Source organism: Syngnathoides biaculeatus, chromosome 15 (assembly GCF_019802595.1).
Source record: "Syngnathoides biaculeatus isolate LvHL_M chromosome 15, ASM1980259v1, whole genome shotgun sequence".
Classification (NCBI taxonomy): Eukaryota; Metazoa; Chordata; class Actinopteri; order Syngnathiformes; family Syngnathidae; genus Syngnathoides; species Syngnathoides biaculeatus.
This window is the reverse complement of record NC_084654.1, coordinates 3028665-3039285: the sequence shown is the minus strand read 5'-3', so window position 1 is coordinate 3039285 and position 10621 is coordinate 3028665. Positions and strand designations below refer to the sequence as shown.

The window sequence follows — 10621 nt, the reverse complement described above, 5'->3', positions numbered from 1 at the left end:
CATACACATATCATGGGACTCAGGACTGCGTCACAAAGGCCGTTGATCTTTTACCCTATGTGACAGAAGTCACAAAGGAGGAGCAGTTGGATCAGACACATGGCTGCTCAAGACATTTCGTAAATGGTTATCCATCCATCCATTTTCTTCGCCGCTTATCCTCATGAGGGTCGCGGGGTGTGCTGGAGCCTATCCCAGCTGTCAATGGCCATGAGGCAGGGTACACCCAAACTGGTTGCCAGCCAGTTGCAGGGCACATAGAGACAAACAGCCACACTCACAATCACACCGAGGGGCAATTTAGAGTGTCCAATTAATGTTCCCTGTTTTTGGAATGTGGGAGGAAACAAGAGTGTCCGGAGGAAACCCATGCAGGCACGGGGAGAACATGCGAACTCCACACAGGCAGGTCTGGGATTGAACCCGGGACCTCAGAAATGTGAGGCCAACACTTTACCAGCTGATCTACCATGCCGCCCTCCTAAATGGTTAGTTCAGTCTTATTTTTTTAGTTAGGTTTTTGTAGCTAACGAAAATTGGGCTCTTGATGGTATTTCGGAAGCCATTTGCCCGAGCCAGCACAACGGTGACGTCATGTGAAAACAACCCATATTTAGGGAGTTCGTGGTTAAGTATAGCTGTGTTAAAATCTCTTAGAATAATGAGCAGTGAATCTGGGTGGTTTTATTTTTCAATGTCATTTAACTGCTTGGCGAGCGTTATCAGCGCTTCATCGTGAACTCACGTGGTGAATAAAATGGCTTTCAGTTCAAAAACAGCGACTCTAAAAGCGGACTACAGGGTGTGCTGAGCTCTGTAACGTCCGTGCAGCATTCCTCGTTGATATAAAAGCATATTCCACCGCCTTTCGTTTTCTGTGTTAGCAGACAGGTAAGTGCTCATGTAAAAGCTTATTTACGCACTTAGCTGTATGCTAACATGGAAAACGAAAGGCGGTGAATTTTTTTCTATCGAGGAAAACTTTATTAAATTATTTTTCAAAAAGCAAAACCTGTATATTTGTTCACCACAAGCAAAGCAAAATGTTTATTATTTGTTTAAAATTTGACAATGGCAGAAAGACAAAAGAATAAACTTCTTCTTCTTTTCCTTTCGGCTTGTCCCGTTAGGGGTCGCCACAATGTGTCATCTTTTGCCATCTTAGCCTATCTCCTGCATCTTCCTCTCTAACCCCAACTGCCCTCATGTCTTCCCTCACCACATCCATAAACCTTCTCTTTGGTCTTCCTCTCGCTCTTTGGCCTGGGAGCTCCATCCTCAGCATCCTTCTACCAATATACTCACTCTCTCGCCTCTGAACATGTCCAAACCATCGAAGTCTGCTCTCTCGAATCTTGTCTCCAAAACATCCAGCTTTGGCTGTCCCTCTAATGAGCTCATTTCTAATCCTATCCAACCTGGTCACTCCGAGCGAGAACCTCAACATCTTCATTTCTGCCACCTCCAGTTCAGATTCCTGTTGTTTCTTCAGTGCCACTGTCTCTAATCCATACATCATGGCCGGCCTCACCACTGTTTTGTAAACTTTGCCCTTCATCCTAGCAGACACTCTTCTGTCACATAACACACCAGACACCTTTCGCCAGCTGTTCCAACCTGCTTGGACCCGTTTCTTCACTTCCTGACCACACTCTCCATTGCTCTGTATTGTTGACCCCAAGTAATTGAAGTCGTCCACCCTCGCTATCTCTTCTCCCTGTACCCTCACTCTTCCCACTCCACTTTTCTCATTCACGCACATATATTCTGTTTTACTTCGCCTAATCTTCATTCCTCTCCTTTCCAGTGCATGTCTCCATCTTTCTAATTGTTCCTCTGCATGCTCCCTGCTTTCACTGCATATCACAATATCATCTGCGAAAATCATGGTCCAAGGGGATTCCAGTCTAACCTCATCTGTCAGCCTATCCATTACCACTGCAAACAGGAAGGGGCTCAGAGCTGATCCCTGATGCAGTCCCACCTCCACCTTAAATTCCTCTGTCACACCTAAGGCACACCTCACCATTGTTCTGCTGCCATCATACATGTCCTGTACTATTTTAACATACTTCTCTGCCACACCAGACTTACGCATGCAGTACCACAGTTCCTCTCTTGGTACTCTGTCATAGGCTTTCTCTAGATCCACAAAGACGCAATGGAGCTCCTTCTGACCTTCTCTGTACTTTTCCACGAGCATCCTCAAGGCAAATAATGCATCTGTGGTACTCTTTCTAGGCATGAAACCATACTGTTGCTCGCAGATACTTACTTCTGTCCTGAGTCTAGCCTCCACTACTCTTTCCCATAACTTCATTGTGTGGCTCATCAACTTTATTCCTCTATAGTTCCCACAGCTCTGAACATCCCCTTTGTTCCTAAAAATGGGAACTAGAACACTTTTCCTCCATTCTTCAGGCATCTTTTCGCCCGCTAGTATTCTGTTGAATAAGTTGGTCAAAAACTCCACAGCCATCTCTCCAAATTGCTTCCATACCTCTACCGGTATGTCATCAGGACCAACTGCCTTTCCAGTTTTCATCCTTTGTAGTGCCTTTCTGACTTCCCCCTTAGTAATCATTTCCACTTCCTGGTCCTTCACTCTTGCCTCTTCAACTCTTCCTTCTCTCTCATTTTCTTCATTCATCAACTTCTCAAAGTATTCTTTCCATCTATTTAGTACACTACCGGCACCAGTCAACACATTTCCATCTCTATCCTTAATCACCCTGACCTGCTGCACATCCTTCCCATCTCTATCCCTCTGTCTGGCCAACCTGTAGAGATCCTTTTCTCCTTCTTTCGTGTCCAACCTGGTGTACATGTCTTCATATGCCTCTTGTTTAGCCTTTGCCACCTCTACCTTTGCCCTACGTCGCATCTCGATGTACTCCTTTCGCCTCTCCTCAGTTCTCTCAGTATCCCACTTCTTCTTCGCTAATCTCTTTCCTTGTATGACTCCCTGTATTTTGGGGTTCCACCACCAAGTCTCCTTCTCCCCTTTCCTACCAGATGACACACCAAGTACTCTCCTGCCTGTCTCTCTGATCACCTTGGCTGTCATCGTCCAGTCTTCCGGGAGCTTCGGTTGTCCATCGAGAGCCTGTCTCACCTCTTTCCGGAAGGCCGCACAACATTCTTCCTTTTTCAGCTTCCACCACATGGTTCTCTGCTCTACCTTTGTCTTCTTAATCTTCCTACCCACCACCAGAATCATCCTACATACTACCATCCTATGCTGTCGAGCTACACTCTCCCCTACCACTACTTTACAGTCAGTAACCTCCTTCAGATTACATCGTCTGCAAAAAATATAATCTACCTGCGTGGTTCTACCTCCGCTCTTGTAGGTCACTATATGTTCCTCCCTCTTCTGGAAATAAGTGTTCACTACAGCCATCTCCATCCTTCAAACTTCTAGCCTTACTACCTTTCCACCTGCTCTCTTGGATGCACAGAATATCAACCTTTCTCCTAATCATCATGTCAACCAACTCCTGTGCTTTTCCTGTCATAGTCCCAACATTCAAAGTCCCTACACTCAGTTGTAGGCTCTGTGCATTCCTCTTTTTCTTCTGACACTGGATCCGGTTTCCTCCTCTTCTTTGTCTTCGACCCACAGTAGCTGAATTTCCACCGACGCCCTGCAGGTTAGCAGTGCCGGGGGCGGGCGTTGTTAACCCGGGCCACGACCGATCCGGTATGGGATTCTTTAGATGAACGCTCATATTTGTTTGGCACAGTTTTTACGCCGGATGCCCTTCCTGACGCAACCCTCTGCATTTATCCGGGCTTGGGACCGGCCTACAGATTGCACTGGTTTGTGCCCCCATAGGGCTGCATTAAAGACAAAAGAATAAACAAATCCAGTATTTCACAAAATTCTCGACTCTTTCAAGTGACTAACAAAAAGGGATCTTAACTGTAATGCTGGCCTTCTGAGAAGAGTGTCAATTAAGCTTGTTAGCTCGGTGACACGATCAGCACGATGGAGGTTGAAGCTGGGATCGTGATAGCAGGGTTGGGCACATGGTTCACGTCCACAAAGCCAAGTCTCTGTGAAGCACAGAGCCGCAGAACGTCCAAAGTGTTTGCAGGTTTTAATCAGAAGCTTTAGTTCATCCGTTTTATTGGCTAGGGAATGTAGGTTTGCAAGCTGGATCATCGGAAAAATTAGACGATGTCCCCGCTTTCAAAGGCAGACTTGTATCCCAGATCGCGACCCTTTTTGGCGCGAGGCTTTAAAGAGCGCGCAGACGAGCAACTCTGGAAAAAGCTTCAGTGAATTGGCGAGAGTTATCAAAAAACTTCAGGAAAAAAAGTCAGAAGAAGGCTCTCTAATGGTGAGCAAGTCCTCTATTGTGTACTTGAGTCCCAAGACGCCCTTGAAACACAAAACACAAACAGTAACGGAGAGCATTCCGGAGGCTGACGCATTGGTTGGCATCAGGTAGAGAGGTGAAATGGAAATTGAAAGGTGGTGGAATATACTTCTCTCTTTTTCTTCTTTTTTTCTTTCAGCTTGTCCCGTTAGGGGTTGCCTCAACGTGTCACCTTTTTCCATGTAAGCTTATCTCCACCATCATCCTCTCTAACACCAACTGCCTTCATATCTTCCCTCACAACCTTTTCTTTGGTCTTTCTCTCGCTCTTTTGCCTGGGAGCTCAATCCTCAGCACCCTTCTGCCAATATACTCAATCTCTCGCCTCTGGACATATCTAAACCATCGAAGTCTTCTCTCTCAAACCTTGTCTCCGAAACATCCTACTTTGACTGCCACACAAATGAGCTCATTTTTAATCCAATCCAACCTGCTCACTCTGACAGAGAACCTCAACATCTCCATTTCTGCCACCTGCAGCTCTGCTTCCTGTTGTGTCTTCAGTGCCACCGTCTCTAATCTGTACATCATGGCTGGCCTCACCACTGTTTTATAAATTTTGCCCTTTATCCTAGCAGAGACTCCTCTGGCACATAACACATCAGACACCTTCCGCCAGCTGTTCCAACCTGCTTGGAGCCATTATCTCATGTCGGCTGTAGTAGTCCAGTCTTATGAGAGCTCCTCCTGTCCATTGAGAGCCTGTCTCACCTCTTTCCAAAAGGCCTCACAATAATTCTTCCTTTCTCAGCTTCCACCACATGGTTCTATGCTCTACCTTTGTCTTCTTAATTTTCCTTCATACCACCAATGTCATCCTACACACCACCATCCTGTGTTGTTGAGCTACATCCTTCCATCCTTTTTGCCAAGTCCACCACCATCTGTCCCTCAAAGTTCCTTTGCTGGATGCTGTACTTACCCATCACTTCTTCATTGCCCATGTTACCTTTGCTAACATATCCATTGAAATATCCACCAATCACAACTCTCTCTCTGTCTGGGATGCTCAGAACTATTTAATCTAGTTCCTGCCAGAATTTCTCTTTCAACTCCAGGTCACATCCTACCTGTGGGCATAGCCGCTATTCATATTATACATAACACCATCAATGTCGAGTTTCAGCCTCATCGCTCGATCTGATACTCGTTTCACCTTTAACAGATTCTTAGCCAACTCTTCCTTTAAAATACCCCCTACTCCATTTCTCTTCCTATCTTCTCCATGGTAAAATAATTTAAACTCTGCTTCTAAACTTCTATGCACAATATATCAACCTTTCTCCTAATCATCATGTCAACCAACACCTGGGCTTTTCCCGTCATAGTCACAACATTCAAAGTCCCGACACACAGCTGTAGGGTTTTTGCATTCCTCTTCTTCTTTGTCTTTGACCCAAAGTAGCTGAATTTCCGACACCCAGCAGATTAACTATGGCGTGTCAGATCCTGTTTACCCGAGCTATGACTGATCCGGTGTGGGATTCTTTAGATGAACGCTTATATTTGTTTGAATGAGTTTTACGCCGGATACCTTTCCTGACGCAACACTGCACTTACAAAGAAGAAAATAAGTATTTGAACAACCTGCGATATTGCAAGTTCTCCTACTTAGAAATCATGGAGGGGTCTGACATTTTCGTCGTAGGTGTATGTCCACTGTGAGAGAGATAATCTAAAAAGAAAAATCCAGAAATCTCAATGTCTTATTTTTTAACGATTTATTTGTGTGATACAACTGCAAATAAGTATTTGAACACTTGTTTGTCAGCTAGAATTCTGATCCTGTTAGTACGCCTTTAAAAGTCCACCTCCACTCCATGTATTACCCTGAATCAGATGCACCTGTGTGAGGTTATTAGCTGCATAAAGACACCTGTCCACCCCATACAATCAGTAACACTCAAACTTGTAACATAGCCAAGACCAATGAGCTGTCAAAAGACACTAGAGACAAAATTGTACAACTCCACACAGCTGGAAAGGGCTACAGAGAAATTGCCAAGCAGCTTGGTAAAAAAAGGTCCACTGTTTGAGCAATCATTAGAAAACAGAAGAAGCTAAACACCTTTTTTTAAATATCACCTGTAAATGACTGAAGTAAAAATGAAACAAACATCCAAAATCAGAGATCCAACCACTTTTATTTTCATGGAACACACAAAAAATAACTGACAGAGTAACTAACACACAATGTAAAATAAACATTCTTAAATTACTGCCTTAAATAATTCACAAATTTTTTTCTTTTTAAGCAAGGTTCATTCCTCTCTCCCCCCAATAAAGTTGGTTTGGCACAAACAATACATTAACATTACTCCTTAAACAAGACAGTGGTTTTATCCAAACAAGTCTTTTTTTTTTTAACTCATAGAATTATAAGACTTTGGTGAAATGTAAACAAAAAAAAAATGTAAAAAGAAAAAAACAAAAATCTCTAAAATTAACATAACACTGGATAAGTGAGTCACAAAATGAGTCGTTAGTGGTTGTGTCCTATTTTATAAGGTCCCATGTTTTGGCTATTTAGGCCTCCATCAAGTAACTCTCTAACTTGGATTAAGTACAAAAGTCTCATTTTCATTAAATGAAAAAGATCTTGATTTTACCATATGAGTGTCCAGAAAAACCCTTTCTGACAGCTACTTCTGTTTCACCGAGTTTTGTATCCAGTTTGTCCATATTTGCACACCCCTTTCCTCTGATTTGTTGCCTCCGTGTAGAATACCCATTTGTGAGAGAACACGTTTGTTACATTGACAACGCTGGCTCGGGAGTGGGGGGTAGGCGGAGATATTCACTAATGACGTAGGTAAGGTTAAGAAATTCAAATGATTCAATAGAAAAACTTTGCACTCGGGAATGCATAGATGACTCATGACACACATTAATAACACTTCTATTCTTTTCAATATGAAAGAAGATTTCCGATATGACCCTGGTCACGGAACAAATTCAATTAAAAGGCACCAACGTGCCTTTTACAACATTGCCCCCCGGTTGCGACCACACGAGAAGGGGCAGCAATGACAAAAATGGTGAAATTATTCACATTCGATTCAGTTATGTCATGCATGACTGTATGATTTTATGAAGTGCAAGATTATACAGTGCTATTTTTTCACATTTAAGTCTATGTTACAAGCATTTTATTTTTATGTGTGTGTGTGGGAGAGGGGAGAATGCTGGCACGAACTAAGAGTATTTCTAATCATTTCAGTGGCCAAAGAAAATGTCACACAGATGCTGGTTACCTTTGTTTTGGCAATGGGAAACAGCAGCTTCTCCACACTCCTTTTCCTGCCACCCAGCTCCTTCTGCTGGCTGGTGACCACCACCAAGTCGCTGCTCATATGGGGCAGGTGTGACAGCCTGCAAAGACGACCGCACATAAAATATCAGTTAAAGGAGATCACAAGACAAGGTACACACGGCAAGGATTTCTCAAATATTCAGAGATTGTTTAGCTGTTACAGATCCCACACACAAAGATATAAAAATAAATAAATAAATCAAGCATTAAACAGTTATCGTTGTACCGTCTCGCAAAAATAATTGCTGTTGCTCCTCCGATCTCGCATCTAGTCTGCCAAGAACAAAATCTTGCAAGATATTCTGATAAAAATTAAAACAGTCAGGCGTTTGACATCCTTGGATGTATTTGGCCCAAAAAAAAAAAAAAAAAAAAAAAAAAAAGATTGTTTCTTTGTGGGTAGCAGGAGCCTTGTGTGTTGTATTGTCAGTTGCCAGTTCATTACATGAGAGTGCATTAGTCTGCGTGAGTATTCAAGCCTCTTGTTGCGTTTTTGCCTCGTTGTCACAGCCAGCATTCCTGTGGCACAATAACTAAGATAAGTCTTGTTTTTTGTCGACCCTCAACATCATGTCACTGCCTTGGGGTCCTGCATACGAGTCCAACCCCTTGCCGCTTGCTCGTGACAGAACGAAAGGGCCATACATGGACCCGGCAGACTCAGACCCAATAAACGCTGACCTTCAAGTGTAGCGGGATGAAGAATTTGCTGCCTTCTGCCTCCGTTTCAAAGGTCAACCACAGCGGTGGAGTTCCACGATGAATCATTTGGCCTCGCTGGTTGCGATTCTTGTGGACGGGGCTCAGGAGAGGGGATCAATCGACTGCCCGCCAGCGCTTATTTTTGTTCGGGGGATGCCAAGGCTGTGGCTTTCACCTCTCTCACTGTTTCCATGGTGCAAGGTTGGCAGTGACCAACCTTTGCTCGTGCGCTCTGGTGCCGGTATACCACCCATAGCCGTCTCCTGCTGGTGCTTCAGCGACGCCAAATCCGCAGCCAAAGCCACACTCTCTGGCAGAGGTGCGAAATCTCTTGCTTCTGTTTCGGCGGTTTCCGACCAGCAGCCATTCCCTCTCTGTTTCAGTGGTGGTGCCCGGCCTGCAGCATTAACCACGTTCTCTTGTTCCGGCAGCATTCGGTGCGTGCTGTCCACTACGTGCACATGTCTCATTGGTGCTGGATCTGCAAAGTGCATCATGTGTTCTTGTTCTGGCGGCGCTAGGCCTATACTGTCCAGAAGATGCTCCAGTCTCATGGGTACAAGACCAACAACACCCACCACATGCTCTTGTTGCGGCAGCAACGGGCCAAGGCCCTCCACCACTTACTCATCCCTCATCACCAGCTGACCCGCAACATCTGCCATGTACTCATGTTCCTGCGGCACCTGGACCATGCTGTCCGGCACTTGCTCATGTCTCAGCGGACCCTGACCACCAGCCGCCTCTCGCTCAAGTCTCGGTGTAGCCTGACCACCAGCCACGTCTTGCTCACTTCTTGGCGGAGCCTGACCCCCAGCTACCTCTCGCCCACATCTCGGGGGAGCCTGAACCCCAGCCACCTCTCACCCACGTCTCAACGGAACTTGACCCCAAGCAGACTCTCGCCTACACCGCAGCGGACCTCGACCCCGAGTCGCCTCTCGCCCACACCTGGGTGCTGCTCGACCCCCAGCCGCCTCTTGGCCACTCCTCGCCAGTGCTCCACCACTTCTTGACAAAGCCTTGACAGTGCATGAACAGCAGGAGCACCCGCTGCCTTTCGTCCATGCCTTAGAGGCACTCAACCCCCAACCACTACCTCTCGACCATGCTTCTGCAGTACTCAACCAGCAGCAGCAGCCTCCACCTCTCAACCATGCCTCAGCGGTGCTAGACGCCCAGCCACCTCTTGACCATGCCTCTGCAGCGCTCTACCCCTTGCCACCTCTCACCCACGCCTCAAGGTCACTCGACCCCCAGCTGCCTCTCGCCTACACCTTGGTGGCGCTCAACACCCAGCCACCACCTCTTGACCATGCTTCGGCAGTGTTCAATCAGCAGCAGCAGCAGCCCCCGCCGCTTCTCAACCATGCCTCAGCGGTGTGAGACCCACACTTCGGCGGCACTCAACCCACAGCTGCCTCTCACCCATGCCTCGGCAGCGCTCAACCCCCAATCACCTCTCACCCACACCTCAGCAGTGCTCAACCATCAGCAGCAGCTGCCGCCTCTCAATCACCCCTCAGTGGTGCTCCACCCCCAGCTGCCTCTCACCCACGCCTCAGCAGCATTCGACCCCCAGGCCCCACTTACCCACGCCTTGGTGGTGCTCAACCCCCATCCACCGCCTCTTGACAATGCCTCCCTGGTGCTCAACCCCCAGCCGCCTGTGAGGCTGATGCTCTAACAAGCTGGTCCACCATGCTGCCACATACATCATACTTAATTTAAAATATATTCCATATATATTTTTAATAATAACTTAATTTATCAATGATTTTGGAAAAATATTTTAGTGAACTATCTATCCATCCAGTTTCCTAGCGGCTTATCCTCACAAGGGCTGCAGGATTGCTGGAGCCTACCCCAGCTGTCAGCGGGCAGGAGGCAGGGTACACCCTGAACCGGTTGCCACCCAATCGCAGAGCACAGAGATAAACGACCACACTCACAATCACACCTAGAGGCAATTTTTAGAGTCCAATGAACGTTGCATGTTTTTGAGAGGAAACCGGAGTGCCTGGAGGTAACCCACGCAGGCACAGGGAAAACATGCAAACTCCACACAGGAAGGGCTGGGATTTAACCCGGGTCCTCATAACTGCTTTCCAGCTGTGTCAGAGTTCTTTGGGTTGAGTGGAGAAATCTTTACAAGGCAGTCGGTTTCTGTCTCAATAGACAAGGGGTTTGGTTATTAGCTGCCAACATTTTTTACATTAAC

At 46.2% G+C, this 10621-nt stretch overlaps 1 protein-coding gene across 1 annotated transcript in view; it reads right to left on the bottom strand.

Annotated features, from left to right (window-relative positions):
* Nucleotides 1-7160: 7160 nt before the first annotated feature.
* Nucleotides 7161-10621, bottom strand: part of adck1 (aarF domain containing kinase 1) — a 163662-nt gene continuing 160201 nt past the window's right edge. Inside the window, exon 12 of the mRNA XM_061844909.1 lies at nt 7161-7757. Coding sequence (XP_061700893.1) covers nt 7735-7757 — 23 coding nt within the window. The 3' untranslated portion in view covers nt 7161-7734. The remainder of the gene's footprint in view (nt 7758-10621) is intronic.